At 42.9% G+C, this 23,259-nt stretch overlaps 1 protein-coding gene across 2 annotated transcripts; it reads left to right on the top strand.

Moving 5' to 3' along the window:
• The first annotated feature begins 920 nt into the window (after positions 1-920).
• exoc3l2b (exocyst complex component 3-like 2b) lies at positions 921-22,629 on the top strand. 2 transcript variants are annotated; one of them, XM_026997810.2, is made up of 13 exons: positions 921-1,047; positions 8,630-9,115; positions 9,656-9,882; positions 14,968-15,628; positions 15,936-16,050; positions 16,696-16,806; positions 17,600-17,700; positions 17,879-17,992; positions 18,088-18,223; positions 18,945-19,067; positions 19,270-19,425; positions 20,268-20,389; positions 21,197-22,629. In XM_026997810.2, the coding sequence occupies exons 2-13, from the start codon at positions 8,652-8,654 to the stop codon at positions 21,474-21,476; spliced, it is 2,610 nt and encodes an 869-aa protein (XP_026853611.2). In that variant the 5' UTR covers positions 921-1,047; positions 8,630-8,651; the 3' UTR covers positions 21,477-22,629. The 2 variants fall into 2 exon arrangements, with proteins under 2 accessions (XP_026853611.2, XP_026853610.2); XM_026997809.2 differs by lacking the exon at positions 921-1,047 and adding an exon at positions 4,139-4,246.
• Positions 22,630-23,259: the final 630 nt, after the last annotated feature.

Genomic DNA, 23,259 nt, shown 5'->3' with positions numbered 1-23,259 from the left:
CATATATGTGTGATTATATTGACATATATGTGTGATATCTGTTTAAATATATGTGATCCAGAAAACACTTTCTTTTATACCTATCAACAGGGACGTGGAGTAGTGAGCACAATACTAAGGAAGTTAAAGAACCAAACCAAAGTATCTGGACTAACATACAGATGTTTGCGTTTTTATGATTAAAAATTTTGGAAGTAAAAAACACTATGCACACTCTTCTGTGTACTATGAGGAATGTAAATAACTTGCTGACTTGTCACTACCACAGTGGTGATCAAAGCCATGAGTGTATAGATCCATATCCACCACTGGTTCTTAATGTGGAAAAACAAACAAAAACGTCCTGTAAAGTGTGGCTGTACCCAGTGACCTTGGCTTTAGCTCGCCGCCCAGACCCCGTCTCGTCCTAGGGCTCACATTGAGCCAGCATTGCCATTACAGTGGGAAACCACCTTCAGACACGGGAGGCTTGTGTTTGGGACATGCATCAACAAACACTCAAGCAGACAAAGGGGATTCGAAGTGGGACAGAGGACTCTGAAACAATCTCCAGCTCTGCCTCCATTCAACTCCACTTCCCCCACGCCGCTGAGCGACTGCTGGGCCGGGCCAGGCCCGCGGGCTTTGGCGTGAGCATCCCCTTATCAACCCGGGCCGTTGGTGAAAGACAGCAAACAAACAAAAGGAGAAGAAAGTGAGGTGCTCTTAAAAGGGCAGCCCTCCGCGCCGCACTTCCCAGGGCAATTAGTATTATCACAGTCCCTGTGTTTCCCAGTATCCCATGGGGTTTGGGGGAGGCGTGTTGGTTGGCGAGAAGGAAAGGGGATGGCCGGCTTCCTGAGGAAAAAGCATCAGCTCCGCACTGCTTAACAGCTCAGGAAGCGACCACAGCCGGCCCCAGGGTCCAGACGTGCCTTGGGCTGAGGAAGGCACACTCGTGTAGTCAGCCACGCACAGCCTAGTTCCCAACCATCCAACAAACCTCAGAGGCACAGGAATGTCCCAGTGCTAAGACTGCTGGGGACCACCACACAGCTGATAAACAAGGTAAGCGCTGAGGGACTTCCTGGTGTGACCAGGCTGTTGTCATTTGATTGGGGTTTTTTCTAATGGACAAAGAAAAACTGGCTTCTGACCCCATATTACAGTTGTGAGACCTGTCTGAATGGATGGATTATTTTGAATTCAGTCTGGATACTTTACCTGCTGCGTAAGTGACTGTACTGGTGAAATGAAGGAGCGTTGTGTTTTCAGCCTTGTGGATATCTACGTCAGGCTGCAAAGGTCAGGAAAGCTCTGCCTCACACTGGTATCTGTGCCAACAAACAGCTGCTAACCCGTGTGTGGACCATAACAATTATTCATCACTGCCAACCTCTTTAGCCCTGACCAGCATGAACAATCTTTCATAATTGGCACTCGATAGAGAGGTCTATGAGACTTCAGATATGATCATGAGTCAACTTGCCTTCAGTGAATCTTATCCGCTCGTTTGTAGCCATGGAAATGCCATAGATGTTAGCTGACTTGTTTACTTGGAGTATGCTTATAATGTAAAAACAGTAGTCAAATCCCGTAAGTATTTATCATCATCATTACTCTGTTTTAGAAGTAAATGACCTCAGGCAATAATTTGATATAATGCTGACAATTGGATAAACTCTCATAAAAACAGGACAGCTAGTTGGATACTGTCTGCAAGTCATTTGAAATCCAACTGTTAGTGCTTCCGAGAGGTATATACATGAGGTTACAGAGCATGAGTTCCCAATTCCAGTTCTGGACACCTATCACCCTATAAACCTATCGCTTTTGTCAGAGTTCCAAACAAAAGCTTTCTAATCAACACCTCTAGTAGCATCAGATTATTATGACTGCTGGAACTAAACTCTGCTGGGCAATAGTTCTCCAGATCCAGAGTTGGGCACTGCTGGAGTTAGGGATATCAAGGGATATCTTACAGATACTAGAATGTACACAGCACTAAACCTGTCCGAACAGTAATGAAAATTATGTGCTGAAAGAAGTTAACAGGACTGAGTGCTAAACTCATGCAAAACCACAGCCAAATGCAAATAGATGATGAGATCAGCTGAATTTTGGGGGACGCAGGAACGCGTTAGACTCCCCTTCCTCAAACCACAAATTGCGCTTCACACGGAGCTACAACTTCCGTCACAGCCCCCTTAATTTAGTGTCATTTTGGCTCCGACTGTGAAAAAGGTGACTGTATGACGTCCGACTGGCACTCATCCTGCCGGACGGGACAGATGCTCTGGCTGAGGCCAAGCGGCGCCAGGATGCCACTGGGTCCAGGTGGCGCCAGCCGAGTCTTGCCCCCTGCTCATCATTCCTGGCTGGGTCAGTGGGGCAGTGGCAGATTTGAGCTCCGAGGTCATTTGATAGTGCCCTTTTTTGGGTGAGGGTGACAGCAGGGATGGAGAGCGTTTCCTGTGACCCTTGGAGAGCAGGATGCAGGCAGGCTATGATGGGAGCACACCCCCCCACACAGGTGCACAGTTCCAAGTTCTTAGCAGTTGCATATCTGCAATGACAAATGTCGAAATAGTCTCAGTTCCAGGGTCCTGGTAGTGGGGCAGTTGGAGATTGACTAGAAGATTGCACAAATATGACAATAATGGTCAAAGAATAATCATGATAGCAAATGAACAGGTACCCACGTCTGTTCAGGGTGGAATGGTCTACTGTAACTGTTTTTAAAATACCAGAACAAAAAAATACCAGTTCCACATCCAAAAAAGCTAAAGAGCAAAAGCCATTAGCCTAAGCAAATAAAATCCAGCTATGTAAGCCAAACACGCATCAGCATGCTCCCTCATTCGCCGAAGCGTTGGGAAATATTTTGAGGCAGAGCCAAGATGACCTTCGCAGACATCAGGAACAGACGCAAGCACTCTGCGCTCACAGCAGGGCAAACTTGAAAACACTATGCAGTATAACGCCGGGAATACACTCCGCTCCGGAGCTCGTCTCGCAGTCCCACTTCTAGGTGGAAATCGACGTGCTCGATCTGCTTCACAATAAAATAGTTCATAGACCAAAGCATGTGACTCACTGTCAACGAATCTTGTGACTGTGCACATATCATAGCAAAGATGGAACGATAATTAACGTGCGTACAAAAGCAGGATTGTCATCTGATTTAGGAATCAAGGGAAGTCGGTCGCTAAGCGTTTTCTTTGTGCAGGTTTAAGCAAACCCATGATGTTCTCTATATGGAGACGTTGACAGTCCTTAGAAGCCAATAAAGATTAGTAGTCCAAACATAGGACACCAGAGTAAAATTAAGGATCGAAAATTTAGCTAGGCTAAGCCATTTTGCTGGGAAAACTGACCTCTAAGTGTCCCCTGCATTCGCCTCCTTCCACTGTTTATAAATCGGCGGCTATCTTTATTCAAGTATTTACCCTATCACAAAAGGAAAAGTCATTTCTTCATCCTCACAGTGGTTGCCAGGAGTCTTGGGGAAACATGTCTGCACAGACCCTGCTCCAGTGTGGTGACAATACAGTGTCGATTTTGTACGTTGGTGAATTGCGCCTAAAACAGCCCTGGGGTCACAGACTAAATGCAACGACCACGGTGCCATGTATGGCAGTAAAACTAGATGAAATGGAGGCTTATATATACCATATAAGGGCTGGTAACAACAGTAGCGCGTTGCTTTGGACACGTTAAGGACACTAGTGGATTGGGTCCTGCAATAATAGATGAGTTTATAAATATATCAAGCCAATAACCTTCTTTTGAAACGTGCCACCAACTAGCAGCTATAAAAGCCCAATAAATAATTGTCTTCTCACGTCATCAAACATAACTGATGCTCTTCTCCAAAAATGTGAATCAAGCCGTACCATAAAACGCCGCTTGAAATTCCTATAACACAGAGGCAAGATACACTCCTAAAATAATTGTTATAATATTCGTACATACGTATTTGTTTCCAAACGTTTGCAAATAACTGCACAGATGTGAAAAAGAAATACAAATATAAGTTTGCGACTAAAATAAAATAGTCTGTGCTTATTAATAATATAATGCGCTTTCCAAGCGTGTTGTGAAACTCATGATCTTGGGACAACCCACCCAAAATAAAGTCACGACGGAGCAGCTTTGACATTTGAGCAACAGCTCAGCATGTCAAAGAACGTTCATATTTGTGGACTGCACTTTTGATATCTTATTGTTTGTGTTCCTGTTCTAAAACAAGATCGGAATGGATTGTGTAAGTGTATTGCTTCTTTGGATATTTTCCTTCTACTGAAAGTCAAACGAATACTGTGTTCAGCACTTTTCTTAGTGAGTTATGTAGACTTGATGCATGTGACTGAAGTAGGCAAAATAATACTTAGTGAAGCTCTATAGCACAGTCTATAATCCAAGACTAGTTTTAGTATGTACTCAAACAAAAGAATAAAAAAGAATTAATTTTTTTTTTTTTTTTATACAAAAGCATACTCTTCGAGATTGTTCAGCTGTTCTCAAGTACAACCAAGGTCAACTATCTCTTTTTTCAGCGCACAGCTTGTCTTCAAACTCACATTCATGCTAGTTAGGCAGATTAATCTGGAGTACAATTCAGATGAATTTAAATTAATTTCTTCAAAAATGATAACCTTCCTCTGGGGTTGTTTTGAAGATTTCATGACCTGGGTTGGTATTAGCAAAGCTCCTTAGTTTGAATTCAGATCAGATTCTTGTACCTGTGACCAACGGAGAGACGTAGGAATCGGACCTCGTTTTCCCGCTCCCACTCTAAGATGTTTTAGAAGTGCAGACATATTTTGGGGAATTGAAACCTAATTGGGCTGAAACATACAATTTTTTTTTTCTGTATCAGAAAAATAAACCTTCACTGCTTTGCAGCTTCTAAATTTAAATAGACACCAGTCTACTAGTGAACAGTTAAAGATTTAGACCCCCCCCCCCCCCGACCAAGCAAAAGGTGTGTCATGGAAAATCATCTTTATGGTAGAACATACTGCAATGTTGCAACTGTCAACAAAGATGAAGTGGCATATATCTAACTAGATCAGTTATTTAACCTGCATGTTCTGTTCAGATTTTGAAAGATTTTCTCTGCTTATTTTAATTTAATGCCAACATCAGTGAATCTAACTGTTTTATAGAATTAGAGACACACAAACCTTTTTGTGAAGGATTCCAAAGAAAAAGAGGGGAAAGAAAACAAGTTCTATTGGAATGTATCAGAGATCTATTGAATTGGGATGATTACTGGGATTGGGAATAGTCATGATATGGTATTTGACCTCAAGTCATTCAGAGCAGAAGGAATTAATGTGCCCTGAAAATCCATAAATCAGCTAACTGCCATTAAGCCTGATATAAACTAAAGTGGCATTTTCACGGCTCTTCTCTTCCTCATTGTTTTGGACTTGTGTGTGGTTACATGCCTTGATGGCAAGCATGCGTATATAACCCTTCCCTTAAGGAAAGTTGTGCAAAGAATTTCTTGGAATCCCTCCAGAATTCCTCCAACCAGCACCTGTGGTCCAATGCCAGAGTCCTGGATGCAGCACTCACGGGACGTCTTGAGACCAGGCTTTCTCCCTTTACTTGTGACATTCCGGTCCGCCCTACACATCTCTACTTATTCCCTCCTTTCCCCACACCTTTGAAAAATATGGGCACAGGACTGTAGCTCTGAGATCAGCGATGACCTTGGGTAGCATGTTGGAAAGGACAGGATGGAAGACTAGAGTGAAAGGACAAAGGTACCATATCAGTCTTTTTATTGCACACATGGACATGTGATCAGGATGGAAACCTTCTCTCTCCTTTGATTTATCTATTTTTGTTGGTTGGCCCTTAAAACAGATGAAGAAACTGTGTTGTCATGAATATACTAAATGAGACATCAAAAAATTATGTCTGATAGAAAGTAAACTCAGGATGCATTATAAACAATTGTTTACTCATCAAAAATACAAAAATTACTCTGGCCATGAAATTTACATGTGGAGATAAGAGGACATTAGGACCCGATTAGGGGAGTTTCTACCTTAACATCCAGGTTACCACAAGTATATAAAAGAGACAGGAGGCTCTTAAAGTGATCTGTTACCAACTCTTAAACTCTTGAAGTTAAATGTCCAGGTGAATCTTATGAAAACAATGTGTAAAGCAATCCATATGGGAAAGTCTGGACTGGGGTCATGCCGGCCACTCCAGGAACTCAAGACATTCCAATAATTCCCAATAGTGGTTAGGTGTCAATCAAAAGAATAAAAGCTCTTGATCTCAATCCATCACTCCCTAAAAAAAGTAGTGAGAGAGAAGAAAGATTAGCAGCTACTTTAATTCATCTTTCATCTCAAAGTTCAGCATCCCTCCCAGAAAGCAATGACCAGCTATCTACAATGTCCAGCTCCCTTCAACATGCAGCTCCCTATAATGTCCAGCTCCCTACAACGTCCAGCTCCCTACAACCTTTGGCTGCCGCATCTTATGCAGCTCTCATTTAAACGGTCTATATTTAGGTCACCTAATAGCCATGGGTCGCTTCTTGTTTTTATCCAAGAAACTAAATGGAGAATCCCCCCATCGTGGGATGGAATGCAGGGAACCTGTCTTTTGTTTACTACCTGTGCGAGGCAGGAAGTTGAGTTGGCTGGGAAAGCGCCACCTTGGGTTTAATATCTCACCCAGAGATCTAACCCGACCTTCCATGGCGGCCCCCTTCTCTGGTTTATAATTAGCACTTGGATGGCCAGGAATGGTGAGTGGGAACATCGTGAGAACTGCACGGCAGAGGTGTCAGAATGGACGGGAAGACCTCAGCAGTGGTTCCACAAGATTTTAGTGAGCTTTTGGTTTTAAGCCAGGCAAATGTTGCCTACGACGTTCTCGAAGCGTTGCTGAATTTTCTTGTTGTTTTTTTTTTTAACCTTCTCTTCATCCTCATGGGCTTTGGTGGTGTAGAATAAATAGCAGCACTTTTCATTTCCCTGTTTTCACAAGGGCAGCTGTGCTGACTTCCCATTGAACTCTTTGCAAAAGTATATTACCCTAGTCTATCACAGTACTGTGACACTAACTGTAAAGAGGCAATATCAATATTAGGTATGACTATGCATGTTTTGTGCTAGGCCATAATATGGACTTAAACTGTTGAGAAATGTCCTCTCCTGACAATCTACAATTGTAATTTCAGTTTCTTCCTTGCTCAGTAATTACATAGCACAGGACATGAACCAAATAGTTAGTTGTAAATCAATCATTCTAAACATTAACCATCAGTGAGTCACTTTGCAATCACTGCCCTCTGTGCTGCTCGGCTCCTCCCACTGCTTTCTGCTGTCTGATTATTCATCTGTACTAACAGTTAGTAGCGCATATGGAAAAATCATAGAGACACATTATTACTCCAAACATTTAGGAAGCTGCAAACAATAGGCCCTCTTCAGGAATTCAAAGCTTGCTAACTGTTGTGCCCTGAATGCAGCTTGCCACTGTGTTTGGCAATACATCTCACGAGCGCCTGCTGATTGCTGTAAACCTAATCTTTTACAGCCAAAATTCATTTGGCACTCTCCAGACCCCCCCACATCATTTTGGATGTGTAGCATTGGCTATAATTCTATTGGAAACAATATATTATATCATGAAATAAACACCCACAACCTGTATGATTTTAAAAATGGCTTTATTATGTCAAATGAAGGGCCTGTATCCCATTTGTGGTATGATGTGGTATGTTTGTCACTTGGCCAACCACCATTCAAAATCCAGCATTGTAAAATTTGATATTCTGTTTGAGATAATGCACTCTGTCCCACAAGCCTATACACAAACACATAAATTAGCATACAGGAAGTGATTCAGCACTGCTCCCTTCCCTTCCTCTTTATCACCAACCATAATTGTCCGGGTACACCTCAATAGTCAGCATGTCTCTAGAGGGGGTATTATAGACCAAGACTCATTTGTGATGCCTGCATAGCACTTATATTCAACTATTTAAGCAAAACTATTCAGCCTCTAGACTACAGAAGCTAATCACCAACTCCAGTGTCAGCAAAGCACTGGTTAATGTATTAGAGCCATGAAGGAGGGAGAGCTACTTCATATCATATGGAAGTTGTGACCTAAGTATTATTCCATATAAATAAAGGCATAACAGAATTGCCATTATCTTTCAGAATTTATTATCAAATGTTTAAACGTTTTCAGTAGGTGTTCGGTTTTACTTAACTGTACTTAACTGTTTGTTTAAAATGCTCATAGCAAGATACAGTGTAAACAAAAGATGAAAATTCTTTAAAAGCCTCTAGAAAGATTGAATATTCATGAAGAGTGTCTGCATAATATAACGTAATGTAGTATAACAAAAATACTACAATATACATTCATGATTGTTCATCTCAACAGGCATGTGGTGTTTCAGTATGTAAACACTTACGTGGGAGTGTGCTACTACATTAAATTTGCAATATTCAAAATATGCATTCAAAATCTCCATATAACACTCCATATTACTTTAATATAAAACATGAAAAGTTCATTCATGCTGATGTAAATATTCAAGAATGCATTATGAAATAATGTCGGTGTGTCTCTCTAATGCTTGACTCTTATTTTGCCCCAGTGTCTTCTCTCCAGGCAGCAGAATGCCTATCCTTAAGAACCTCCCAGCTCGGCTGAAGGGGAGCAAGTCGAGCACAGAGCTGGAGATCACCCACGGCAAGCTGATCCTACGTAAGATGAGCTTGGACCAAACCAACCCATTTGACGAGAACGGTTCGGATGAGGAGTGGGCCCGGAACAACGGCGGCTTGCTCCTGGACGGTGGCGTCCCCCGTGACCGCAACCCATTCGACGACGAGGAGGACGAGAACGAGGCCAATGAAGGGAGGCGCGGGGGCTCAGGGAAGTCAGGCTCCATTAAGGGGACTCTGGAGCGCATCCGAGGTGTGTCCCCGCTCAAGACCCTGGGCAAGCTGGGCAAGGGCCTACGGATGTCCAGCAGGGGCAAAGGTGGCGGCACGCCTTCACCTCAGGGCTCCATCGGCACCCCGTCACCCATGGAGAAAAAGAAGAAGGGCCGGCGGAGCTCTGAAGGGAGCCTGCTGAGGTACATGTGTGGGGAAGGGTGAGGAGTGAAATGGTGTAGCGGTGCCCATGATCTGGGATTTCTTTCCTTATTTTCAAACTTTAAATTTCATAGAGTAAACAGTATATATAGGTCCAGGCTCACAGAATAAATTTCCAAATATCTTCCAGTACCCCTAACCCCATATGCTTCTGTGATGGAGACTGTCACTTAGGAGGGTTAAATGGGTCCTCTGGCTGCTGGACCAGGGAGCTGGCTCTTTGATCCAGTGGTCAGAGCTTACATTTGCCTCCTATCAGCCCTGAGTTTGAGTCCCAGGTAGGGTGACTGCCTTCAGCCTGTCATAGCTTCTCTTTTCATAATTGGAGGATGTGGGCAGTAATCTTACCCTTAAAGTCAGTAGGTTTAAAAGAATCAGTCTTAGGATTTTTGAAGGTTGATTAGGTTTCCACAAGTTGCTGATGCTGAGAGCTCTCTAAGAGATCACGAGATGTTAGCCTCTTTCCAGAACCCTTTCTTCGTTGCTTCAGGCTCTCTAATTGCTGTCCTTCTCTGGGTCAGAATGGCGGGCAAGTGCAGAGAGAGCCTCCGAAAGGAGAGCTTGCCCAACGGAGACCTGTGTTCAGAGAGCGATGCCGACTCGACTAGCCGAAGACTCTCCTTTCTGAAGATCGTGGGTAGAGGCAAGCAGAAGAGGGAGTCCATGGTGGAGCGCTCAGCATCACCTGGGCCTGAAGAGGAGCCGGTAGAGGAAGTGCCAGAGATTAAACCCAGAGAACCCCTCTCAGGTGAGGCCAGATGCTATCATGTCACTCGATGTCAACACCATTATGTGAGAAAACATCAAAAACTCTGACCAGCAGTGGAGTGTAATGGGTGACCGTATGAAAAGAAGACTAAATCTCTGTCCAAAAACACATAACTTTTCGAGTTACAGAGCACACTCATGGATGGAGTCTGTGATTAGAACAGAGCGTGATTGTTTGGCTGCAATGTCAACAGGTATTTGTCCTGGGCTAGCTTGCACAGATCAGATTGCAGGCTTTTTAAGGGCCTGTTTGGGCAAGATTTAGATTGGCCTCAGATATACATCAGAAAAGCATTTTAATGAAATGATGGGTAGTTCTTCCCCCTACCACAGGCAGAGGATGTTCCCACCAATATAATTAGCATGCTCACCTTCTAATAAGACCTTTGCGATCAGAATGTCCCACTTAAAGGTGTCCTGTGTGTACAGTGTAAATAAATTACTTATATTACATGTTGAAAGAGACTCTGGAACGGCAGGTGATAGAGTGCAAATAAAGGAGACATGCATTCCAACGTTTAATCTGAACATTTTTCAATCTTCCATTTAAAGGCTTATCGCCTTGCCAGTGAACTAGAGGTTACTGCTCTATCATCTTAGCCAATCTCCAGGGTTCAATATGGGCTGTCACAACTGAAAGTCTTTTAAACACTGCTCTTTCCTTGCAAGTACAATAAGAATGCAGAAAGGGAAATGGAGAAAGGGGAATTTGTGGAAAGGGGAACTGGGTAGGGAACCCCTCAGACATGACTGGCCACATCTCGGCTTTGTGCCTGTGGGGGGTGGAGAAGGGGACATGCCGCTACTTTCCATTTCCAGCTGATACAGCACAAAACAAGCTTTTATTTGTATGTTAAGCCACACTGTGTTGAAGGGGAACCTTCTGGCAACCTCCCCTCCATTCAGGAGGTCTCTGCAGCTCTTCATGGGGCACGTTAAGCCCAATCCATACTTTTGATGAAACATTAGGCTCTTGGTTAGCTATAGCTAATGACAAGGGATATGTTATTGGTTCTGCACTTAGCATTAATAAAGGGATAATCAGTGCATCAGAAAGATACTTGTTTTGCAGGCATTTAATCAAAGGAAAATAATGTTCTGTCAAGGCAGCTGTTCCCAAGTGGTACAGAATTTCTCTGTGATGATGCAGGAGTGATTCTCTTAGCACTGTAGTCATTCTGCAGCAGGAAACTGTGACTTTTTTTTACTAAACTAACACATTTGCACATTAATCTTGTGTGCAGCATATTAAGTTAGAAAACATATATGTTCTATAACATAAGCACAAGGACAGGCTCTCAGGTCAGTGGAGAATCTGTATTAAATGATGCACTCATTTCCAACTTAAGTTCCAATATCTGCTAACACTGAAGACGCAACTGCCCAAATGTTGCTGATCAGTGAGATGGACTCTGGTTAGATTTGGTTAAACTATGTTGATAAAGAGGTAATTTAGCAGGGTGGTTTCTCTACAGAGTAGTAAATGATTTCCAGACTTCATCAAATTACAACCACAGCCCTCAACCATAAAACTATAACTGCACCTAATAGCCACACAGTAGATGTAACCATGGGAACCATGTCAAAGCACAACCTTGGTAACCTAGAAATTTATATATGTGAGATAGTGTGAGGACATTTGTGCACATATTAAGGCAAGCTTTTACAAATGTTATTTTCCTTTAGAAATCAACTAAATGTTAAATAGAACCAAGTAGCTTCATAGTGTAAGGAAGGGCAGAGTTGCCAAATTATGAAATTTAGTCCATATTTGCTGGTAGAGTATATGTTCCCACTATTGAGGCTGGGAGGAAACCCAGTGTGTCCTGAGATGGGTTCATGTCATCAGTGCACACCCAGCAGCCCAAAGGCTCTTCAGAAACATGAACGTCTGAGGAGGGCCAGATGCTAATCCACCAGCAACTCCATTTCCAGATGCTTGAATGTGCTTAAGGTGGTGCAGTGGTGATGGGGCAGGCACAGTCTTGTCCAGGGACTCTGGATGCCACAGGCCAACAGTTTGGGCTCTGCATGCGGGCCTTTTGGGACTGGGGGCGGGGAGGGTTATGAAAGGAAACCCAACACTCCCCTACTCACTGTTGAAGAGAAATATTTATCCATGCCTGCATGGAATTGACAAAGAAAGGGAGATGGGGGTGTTTGAAAAGAGCTCAAAGAATGTCAAAGGTATCAGATATCTAGTTTTCTAACGCCCTTTGGAGCCCTTCTGCATGTCTGCTGAACAGGTGGTGGAGGGTCTGGAGAGCTCCAAAGTGAAGCTGGATAATCCATGCCACATGGGGTAAATATAGAGAAGTCCATTGTCTTTGGCCAGAGACTAGGTGGATCAGATTCTGGCTTCTACACAGATTTTTGGATAACCTTCTCTTTATAATAGCAGAATGGCAACTATAATGGATGTTGGTTATGCAGGTGCTTGAGCTATGTTAGTGGATATCTTGCTTATTCATTACTTTACCATAGAGTAAGTTGTCTCTGAAATCCCAATGCCAAAAGCACAGGTTTTCGACAATCCCCAATCCCCTGCTGAGACATATGCAGTCACTTTGCTATTACTGTGGTTTTAGTTAAGGAAGGGTGATATATCTATACGTAAATGGGGTGCGCTCGTTACAGCACTTTCAGATGGCAGGTGCCTTGGGAAAACAAAGCCCCAGTGTTCTTCTTTTGCATATAACTCAGCATCACTCCCTTTTCTTGACACTCTTTCCCATTTTAATGACTCTGGGATAAGCCATATGGACTCTGCACACCTTTCAACATCTGGCATTTGAAACTGTGCGTGGTTTCAAGAGCGTGGTTTACAGGTTTCTGCCTAGTGTTGATGGAGCTCGGACCTCCTTCCTCAGGCTGACAGGGAGAGAAGCAAGTCTAAATCTAAAGTGGTGTCTGTTCATTAAGCTACCCAACCCCCTCAGTAAGGTTCTGTCCTTGGGTGGAGGACTCTAGCCGGATGGGCCTACCATAGGAAGTGCCTCTTAGTTTCTGACACAAGAACAGGGAACCACACTCATTTTTCCAAGTCCTCCTCTGTGATAGCGCTAGGCCTGCCGGCATTGTATTATATATTTAGACCTCTTTCCGATGGGTTGGCAAAGTGGCTCTGGCCCATACGAAGTGAGGTGGAGTCTTAGGGGTGTCGGTGTGTGGTGGCATGGCTGGATACTTTTTCCTTGAGTGGGACAGAGACGGATAAGGCGGGTGCCGGCTGAGCTCCCACGCATCCTCTCCTCTAAAAGAGGAGGCTTTTGCAGGAAATGTGTGGGTAGCTCAGAAGCTCAGGACCCTGGTCCTCTGTGCTGGACTTCTCCACTAGAACGTAGTCTTTTTTAGAATCGGTCTGTGTGATTTTCACCTTCATCAATGCTCAGTAGACAGACTCCTTCCATCCAAACCCTGGCTTTCTCTTCAAGGTTCCCCAGGCTCTGAAATGGACCTAGACGCAAGAGGTGAAATGACAGCATTTCAAGGTTCTCAAGGTTGCAAGGGAATACTGTATAATCAAGCAGCCCTGGTTGTTTCTGAACAAAGGGGTTATATAAGAGGTGAAGGAGGATGTATGTGGAGTCTGATACATTGTATTAGGCATAAGGCAAGTCACTCATACACAGACACCCCAGTGACAACAGCAGGGTCAATCCCCTTCTCCTATCAGTAGAGCTACTATCTCCCCTGAATTTAAGGGTGCAAGTTCAGTAATCCTCACTCCAAAAGGCTGCTTCTCAGTCGTGCTGTGAGATATGTTACAGTTTAGACAAGCCTCTCATAGTGTGTGTATGCATATTGTCAGAAAAGCAGGTCTATGTCTAAGCTTGACCTCTTTTGCCAATAGAGGTTCTGTCAGCACTTCATGAATGCTCCTGACTCCATCAACAAGCATGTGTGGAACAGTTAGTTATTACATAACCAGCCAGAGTGAAGGTCAGTCAGGAGCTGAAAGTCATTGCTTAAGAAGCAGTACAGTCATGGCTTGTGCTCCTTGTGCTGTCAACCGATTGTCCAGCTGCAGGACACATATGTGGTTCAGTGAGAGAAAAGTTGTTGTTTTTTTGCCGGCATAAACAGAATGCCCCATTTAGCTCTTGTCTTTCTCCTGAACTAAGTCAAATACATTAGTCAGACATATAACTCCTTTGGGCACTCTCACCACCAATCAAAACAAGTTTCTTGTTTAAAAAACAAATGAGTAGGTCAAGCATGATGTAATGGGCGTGTGCACTGATCTCAGTGGGAACTTCACCAGTGATTTTATTTCAAATGTAAAAAGTCCTCATTTGACCCCATCAGAGAAACTAATGAGAACACTAATCCATGGACATATAGATTATGCTTAACAACTTGAAAGATCTTGTGTAAAGCACTGTTGGACAGATTTGCTTATAATAAAACATATCTTTGCAGAAAACCCTTTTTCTTCGTAATAAGGAAACTAATTCATTTGTCATGGCTGTAGCTTTAAAAGTCCTTCTGCAGAAGATGTTATTTTGCTAAAACATCCAGTTCCTGTTCCAGTCTCTACATAAGATGAGCTATAGTACTTGCATGAAAACTTGACACTAATCTTACGCAGTTTATCTTCATGAATAATGCAAGTAATTTGAACCAGTAAGGTATGTACCTGTTTGGAAAGGCCCCTCATCACTTTTCTTTCAGTAAAAATAATGAGCAGAGTGATGAATTATGTTTGGTATTATTTGATCCATTACGACCCCTCTCAAGTGAAGCACTAAGAAGGAAACGAAGGGTATGAAAGAGATGCTCACGGTCTCCACAATGAACTGAAGAACAATGAAGAGAATGAGTGGGAATCATGCAGAACTGCTTCCAGAGTTCCAGAAGATAAGCATGCTTCACGTCTGGAACTCTTGATTAGGCTGTTAGCTACGAGATCATCCTACAATTGTGTTCCATGATATTATATGACTACAAGCAATTTATAGTTTTTCACTCATTCATCAACGATAAAACCTTGCTCATTGTCCTTTTCTCTCCCTCTCTCTCCCTTATGTGCCCCATCCCCCTTTTGCTCTGCATCCCCCCTCAGTGTTAGAGATCCTACAGTTAGTTACCAAACGGGACTTATTCCTGGCTGACACCCACATCCTGGAGTTGGAGCAGGAGTGTAAGGAGGCATCCTCCACACCAGCAGGGGGCACTGCCATTGAGGATCTCACCAGCCCCAGCAGCAAGGACAGCAGCCGGCGTAAGGCCAAGGATGTGGAGCTGTTGTACGAAGCCCTGCAGAAGGAGCTGTGGGATGTGGTGCGGGAGTCCCTGCGCTCACCTTCAGCCGGACCCAATCTGGGCCTCGTGGTGCTGGTGCTTCAGCAGGAGGAGCAAGCCGATCGGGACTGGGCCATGAGCGAAGGTGCCGCCCAGGGAGGCCCGAGGCCTCGGGAGCTGAAGAAGCGCTGGAAGGAGGCCGTCGCTGAGGCAGCCGATGCCAACCTGCCCCAGAATGCAGATGTCGAGCCAGGTGTGTTGGCGGCATACCTAGACAAGCTGCGGATCCGTATGGTGGAGGACCTGGGCGCAGCTCGCCGCAACGTGGTGTCGGTGTACCCTGAGGAGTACGATGCCTTCCAGGTGTACACGCACAGCTACCACCTGGCTGTGACCCGACGCCTGCAGGCCATCACTGACGGAGAGATGCAGATTACTGATATCTACTCTCTCCTAGACTGGCTCTACAACATCTATAGCAGGTTGAGAAATGATTTTCCCTCGGTTTCCGTAGATGTTAAATACGGCCACTGCTGTCAGCTGTTATTTATGAGTGGTTGTCACAGTAATTATACGACTTATTATATGAGTTATAGTTCATGGGCCTCTTGCTATCACTTTTTATTTCCCATCCTGCAGCAGGAATTTTAGTAAATATGATTATTGATAAGCGTCTGTTGATAAGAGTCTTAAAATACACTCCCACACCTATCCCGTCATATTTTAATGTTTCCTCATGACTAAGGTCCAGTCTCGTTGTTGGAGTGACCCTTCCTGTTGTTGCTTTAGGGATGTCCTTGGAACAGTGAGCATAACATCACCCATCAACTACTCTCAGCTTGGCCCACTGCTGCCTGAGGAGACAGTAGACAAGCTTGAGCTGGACTGCCTCAACTCAGTCCGGGTAAGGGTTCCTAACCCCAGTCCATTCCACACCTTCCCCACCTCCTTAGCTCCGTAGTGGCGTATTCCTCGACCCAGTGGGCGGAAAAGGGTGCATCTACGGCACTTCCTGTTAAGTCCAAGGCATGAGACAGGTCGCTGCGACCTGCGTGGCCAATTAGAACGCGGCATTTCGGGGTCAACTCACGGTTTTCCTGTCCACATTGAGCACCACACAATAGGAGCCAGGCTTTACAACAAGGCCTTTCCCCTTCTTATCTCATGATGCAACTTAAATGTGAGTTCATGCAGTGATGAGAGTCTCCACTGAACAGAGTGTAGACAAAATAATTAATAAGCATGTCTTGGAAAACAAACAGTAAGTAAGTTTACTTTATTTTTAAGTCACTTATACCTTAATGACAGTTATTTATGTGTTATTAGTATTTATGTGTTTAAGTGTTCCACTGTTTTTGTTGGTGCATGTAAAATCAGTGGAGATATACTATGTAGGCAGGTCTCAGGAAACCATCAGCAGAAACCATTTTGAATTTTTTATGGAGGGCCCTGGAGGTCCTGGCAAACACCCAGATTAAGTCCACTAACAAAAACACAAATGTGTCATAAAGTGTAGCAAACCCTGATTTTGTTTGTTGTGGTGCTCCAGGGGAACGTGACCAACAAGCTGTCTCAGGTGTTGGACGAAGAAGAGAAGAGATGGCTGGAAACTCTGCACGTCGAGGACTACAGTATCCCACTGGCGCGCACGGTCATCCAGGTCGGCATAGCGACGATGCATGCTCAGTTCTCGGAACAAAATCAGCTTCTGAATTTGATTAAACCCTTCTTTTTCTTCCATCCTGATTGAGGGCACTGTGTGTCCAGACGTGAGATGCTAAAAGCATGTACTGAATGCCATCTGAACTCATTTGCTTCATATTTGCGCGAGATTTTGTTTCTCCTGAATAGGCTGAACAGGTTTGCTGTTGGGCCTGGTTGTTTTTATATTGTCACTAAAGTGTAGTTGTATTTTTAAACACTAAGTTCATTGTGAGGACATAGCTGGGGTATTTCTAACAGCATTCACACCTCCCAGTGTGACACAGTGAGAGAATAGATTTCTTGCTGGAGCCAAAATAAATAAAAACTTACCATTGTGCTCTGGTTTCCATTACATCACAGTACTTTTGAAGCTTCTTCACTGGCCTCTAGTGGCCATAGGGGACATGACGTCCCCATATGTATTTATACCACCTTTGAAACGCTGGTACTGCGGACAGGTGGAATCCATGTCATTGAAGGAGAGTTCCATGCAGCATCCATAATCGATTATGTACCATTTCAATGAAAAAAACACTGGTGCTATATCAAATATTCTAAAGCTCTGGTCATTCTGGTCAGGATGAACTTGTAATAAGTTTATTATTTTTATTATTATTATTATTTTAACACTGTATATTAAACTACTGCTATTTTTGACAAAATGCTCAAGCACTGAAGTTATCTGCTAGGCCTGATTATGTTCGTGCACAGATCCAGTAAATGGCTTTCTTGCATCTGTTCTATTACAGAGGCTGCAGGAGGATCTCGAAAGATCTGCTGCAGTAAATCAAAATTTGGGTTCGCGAGTGGCACAGTGCAGTCTTAATGGGCTTGCTGATTTCCTGTACTGGTGAGAAAGTTTGGGACCAGGAAAATACAAATGTCCCTAATCACTGCAATGCAATAAAGATTATTGTAGCCTATGGCTGTTGACTGTGTATCCTAATAGGTCATTTTAAAAGGACAGCATTGGTGAGCATAGTTTTAAGGCTACAAATCCTTACCAGAGTCTGTGTTTTGTTTCAAAGCTTTCAAAGGAAGGTGGAAATGTTCCATGAAGGGCTTGTGAGTGAATTTGGGGAAAATGAAGATGGTTATGTTGCAAAGACCATCGCTCTGGCCAACTGCTGTCCACCGTTCAGGTACAATCCCAGAAGCTTTACAACTCCAGAGCAAAATTCACCATTTATTTATTCATGTTCACATCTGTTAATTTGTGTGTTTGTGCTGTGAACAGGAGCTTTGTAGCACGCTGTGCACAGTGTGACCCTGCTATCAGTGAAGACTCAAGTAGACGAGCCTGTACTGCCCTGGACAGGATTGTAAACCTGAGTGTGAGAGTACTGAATGACAGACTATTTGAGCACATTAGAGTGAGTCCATCAAACACACACACACTTCACACTTCACATAGGTCTCTTTTCCTTAGATATAAACAGTGACACAATTTACTGTCTACTGAAGTGTGTAGTTAATGTACTTTAGTAGTTTTTTTTTTCCAGCAACCATAGTTCTTTTTTTTAACTGTAACAATAAATAAATAATGATGATGTATTTTAAAATGAGCTATTTTATTTTGGACTAAAAGGTAGTGTTTTGAAGAGACACTTTTGCTTCTACTGAAAAACACACATGTATACACACACACACACACACACACCTTGTACTGATCCCCAATGGTCACAGGGTCCCTGTCGAAGAATATAAAGAATATCTTATCAGTGTTTCCTTTGTGGCTTGTTCTCAGGGTTGTTGGCTCACATACAGGCCAGGGATGAAACATAAAAATAGCTTATTGTGACAAACACAGCTGAACAAGATGTTTTTGGCTAAGTGCCAAATGGAATGCTTAGTACCCACAGTTTGGCTGGGCACTGCTAGGCCACATGGGCTTCTAGGTCTAATCTTGCGTCCTCTTTGCCTAAGAATGGACCATTCTAGGGGTTGTTTTTTTAGCAGGAAGTCCATTCCAGTCCCTGGAATTCTAGATATGAAAACACACAACACACCCGTCCCGAACACGAGCAGGAAGGTTCGGTCCGTGGTCACTTTGTCACTGTGCGATACGCGCCTTCCTTCTCTCCACTTGTACAGCCCTTCTTTGATAAGCTGGTGAAGAGGAAATGGCTGAGCAGCACTGAGGCTTTCGAGCAGATCATCGCCCACATCAAGGAGCACTTCAAGAAGTTCCGGAGGTTGGACAGTCCACCCTACCAGGTCCATGAACACTTCCAACATAGTGTTACTTCTCAAGTGTTACAATACATCTTATTCTGCACCACATTATTACATTAGACTCAGCATGTCTACCATTTATTAAAGATTTTCTGACTGTTTTGTTGATAAAATTCACTTAAATGATTTACTTAGTTGCTTACTGTCTGTTTGTTCTGTGTATGCATTGATGGGTTCCTTTCAGGTCTTGGTGGGAGAGATCCATCGCCGGGTGTTGACTGAGTATGTTCGTGCTATTATGAGAGGAAGAATCATCTGTACGTCACTCAAGATGAGGAAGAAGATGGCTAGCCGCCTTCGTGATGAGGGCAAGCATCTTAAAACGCTGTTTAAAGACTTGGTAAGTCGCATGCTGGTTCTTTTTTTTTTTTAGTATGGAAAATATGATCAGTGCAGGACAGGGAAGTGCATCCCACAAAGCAGGAGGACATTCCACAATGTCAATAAAACATCAACAGACATTTCCGAGCAAAAGGGGACAGATTTCCAGATTAGGAGCGCTTACTGTAACAGCATGGGTCATGTTGCTGGTCACTCGTGACACATCTACTGCCGTCACTGCTGGAGGTATTGCAGAAACTGCTGAGAGGATGCGAGCGCAGGAGAGCTATGAGTAATGGGTGGTGTCACGGTCAGCTCCGCAACGCCCTCATTCACCCCACTTCTCCTGTGCGGCTCCCACCCCTTCGACCAGTTAAAGCATCCGTTTGTCACCTCCATAGACAACAGGATGACTTTGTTTATGGAGGAGCATCCTGTCCTGGGATTTTGAAGCCATGAGCGACCTTTAACGCCAGGAAGGGCACTCTTCATATAGTGAACACAGATATATAACCTCAGTTACAATAGCTCACACTCCAGTGCTGATTCCTCTGCATAACTTGTTTTTTTTTTCCCAGACTATGGAGAAACAACAGATTGCTCTGGTGTGTTTTGCCCTCATAATTCATGTCTCATTATCTTGTGAGCCACTCGCATTGCAGTACGAATACTGCAGAAAATCCCGAGTAATTTATCAAAACTGATTAAAGCTCAAGTTTGCATCCTTGAGTAAGACTTTTCCTTCATGATCAAAGAGACTGAAACTATTGGAATTCACATTAGTGGAATTCATATTTGGTAAATTGACATATAATGAGGCCTCATGAATCTAATGTTGTCCTGCTTCTTTTTGGACCTCAGGAGTCTTCTGCCTCATGGTTAGACAGCGCCATTCCCCACATATCCGAGATCATTCTGCTGGAGGACACACCCTCCATACAGATAGAGGTTGGCGTCCTAGTTCGGGAATTCCCTGATGTACGGTGAGTGTTGGTGGGTAATCTTGCACCACCCACCACCCTCCCAATATGATGGAGGTCAGTAAACAAGGATCTCAGGTCATTTGGCAAAACATAGCTAGCACCATCCATTCAGCCTGACGACGAAAGAGTGGCTTGTGAAAGCAAACAAGACGTCGGTGGCTTCCTGATTTTTATGGGGGTCTGTTTGGCTGTACTAAATTCACATGAAAGCTGGAGTTGTCCATCTCTGAGCTATGACAAAGACAAAGCAATACAGGCATCCTGGCTGGACCTGACACTGCATGTCTTAACCTAGAAAGGGCAGTTGCTTGCTTAAGAGTCCCACCGGGCTGCAAAAATCTGAGGAAATTGTCTTTTGAAGAAAGTATGTTAAGTAAGGCAAATGCTTCAAATTAATTACCTGTATGCAGTGTAAACCTGTATCTAGTTTTGATCTGGAAACACCATCAGTCTTTCATCTGATGTACACTGCAGAAAGTACCTTCTATTTTATCCCACAGCCTTTGTCCTTATGTTAAGGATTACTACTACATAACACCTTCCTCTGGTTATTCAGTAATGATTTAGTTTAGAAAGTGATGCACACTGAGAAACAAATTGACTTGAGTAAAGAAAGCACATAATGAATGAGGACTTTGTAAATTGCAGATAATCCCATGCAATGCATCAGTGTTTACAGTTCATCAGATTAGCTTCATGGTTTGCCAAGTTTAGATGAAAGTGCTACACTGTTGGGCCCAATGCGTGGTAGTGTAGCCTCAATTAAGGTATTACAACTTAAAGGCTATCTGTCTTTTCCCCTGAAAGGAAGAAACATGTATCTGCTATCCTGAACATACGCGGAATGACTCGGCAGACGGAACGGCAGGAGATATTGAACATTGTGAAGGACATCGAGAATTACGACAGCCTCGGGCGCCTGGCACGGGACCAGGCTCTGTTTGCCGACGTGCCTGTCACGTCCGAGGTGCACTGCCTGAACATAGGCCTGAGCCGGGTGGCCCTCGTCGCTTCTTCCTGCTTCTCCGGCCTGCGTGGACGCCGCAGCAGGGCCCCGGCCCGGGAGGCCCAGGATGACGCACTGTAACTCACCTGAAGGGATTTCATGCGTGTAAGATTAATAGGCTGAAAAGAATCTGCTTCCTGCTGTATTGTTCTGACTCTGTCCATGAGCTACATGTCAATGCAGACAGTGGTTAATGCTAAAACTTTAGTAACAGCATAGCCTGTGCTATTGCTAAGTCACACAAGAGGACTTCTGTCTGGTATCCATGCTGAAACAGATGACTGAGCTGAGAAAATGGCACCACATAACATGATTCCAAGTTGAGAACATAAAGGTTCTGTGAAATATTTTCACATATGCATTGACATATATTATTACTGGGATAACAAAAGTACTACTATCAAATATTGCTCAGTTTAGAAAAAAAATGAATTATGGGAACAATTATCGAGACCATCTCATATTTTGGGAATGGGTGAAACCATCTCTTATATTCACACCCACACTAGTACTGCTTGGACATTATATAGTGTTTTGAAATTTATTTTGTGTTTTTGATTGTACATTGTGATTTAACACTTGATTTAAGGTACTGTGCAATGATTTATGATAATTGTTATTTTTCATATATTTAAAATAATAATTTCATGCTGCATTCATCTCATATCATCATAAAGGAGATTTTTATTTAGTACTGATGATGCTATTCAAACCTGCCTGTGGAAATCAAAAGGAGAGTATTTATGTTCTAGGAACCAAATAGGCTATTTATTGCACCAAAAAAAAAACAAAAAACATATCAACAGAAACATATCCACATTCTTTATTTTACAGAAGTATCTGTCAATATAAAACATGCATTTAATGCCTTTTATTTCTCAAGCTAACAGACCAAATTTTTAAGTAGCCCAATAGATTTTTCAAATAGCACTTTTCTGTCAAAAAATGTCTTGTTTTCATTCCACAATAGCTAGGAAAGCTGTGCACGACACCGTTATTAGTAGTTTTCAAATAGTCAGCTTGTTTGTATAGCTTCTTCCTGATCTGTATATGTGACATGTGGATGACATAGAAAAGGCATCAAAGATACATCTTTTCAATGTGCTTTAGGGTACTCTGTCTATTTAAAAAATTATGAAGCCTTTGCTTCAGAATTGACATGAACTGTGCTTTTGGACATAAAACTCCTGTACATTAAATCATATAAAAATAAATGAAAAAGATATGGAAATTATTTTTGTTGGGGTTTTTGTGGTTTTTGGGTCTTGATTAATCATTTTAGAATGAACTCAGTAAAAGTTGGCACAGAAGCATAATTTATAAGAAAAGGTCATGATGTCAACAGAACTGGCATGACAAGAACACACCAGGTATGGGGAAAAATAGGTTTTCCTTGATTTTAGTAAAGTGTCTAAGTGGAACTTAACACGGTATATAATACTGGTTTATAGTGGAAGATGAAGAAAGGCTGTTTGGACACAGTAGGAGCGAATATTACTGCTGTCCTTATTCACTTCCCTTGCCATAACATAACTGTCACTGTCCAATTAGAATATACGATGATAGATTAATAAAATAGGAAAGAAAAATCATAATAGGAATGAGAAACGTTTCTAATAAGAAGTACAAAAAATAGAAAATCCAGTATCATATCGCCTATTCGACGCGTATTGACTCTCGAGTATACAAGTAATTGTTATCTGGTATAACTTTAAGCATTTAATTTCATTAGAAACGTTAGGTTAGATTTAGATTTTATTAAACATAGAGTTACAATATTTACATAGTGTCTTCCGAAACGCACCCAAATAAAAAAAACAAACAAACGATCAAACTTCGCGTGAGCAACTCTTATTTTGAAATA

Source organism: Electrophorus electricus, chromosome 15 (genome assembly GCF_013358815.1).
Source record: "Electrophorus electricus isolate fEleEle1 chromosome 15, fEleEle1.pri, whole genome shotgun sequence".
In the NCBI taxonomy this organism is placed as follows: Eukaryota; Metazoa; Chordata; class Actinopteri; order Gymnotiformes; family Gymnotidae; genus Electrophorus; species Electrophorus electricus.
The sequence above is the reverse complement of the archived record's forward strand: the minus strand, read 5'-3'. Positions and strand labels throughout refer to the sequence as shown.

Excerpts from the sequence above, each read along its gene's own strand:
- exoc3l2b (XM_026997810.2), top strand. The coding sequence starts at position 8,652 with ATGCCTATCCTTAAGAACCTCCCAGCTCGGCTGAAGGGGAGCAAGTCG. Across the intron at positions 9,883-14,967 it reads ACCCAGAGAACCCCTCTCAG|TGTTAGAGATCCTACAGTTA; the intron begins GTGAGGCCAGAT and ends ATCCCCCCTCAG. Across the intron at positions 16,807-17,599 it reads TGGCGCGCACGGTCATCCAG|AGGCTGCAGGAGGATCTCGA; the intron begins GTCGGCATAGCG and ends GTTCTATTACAG.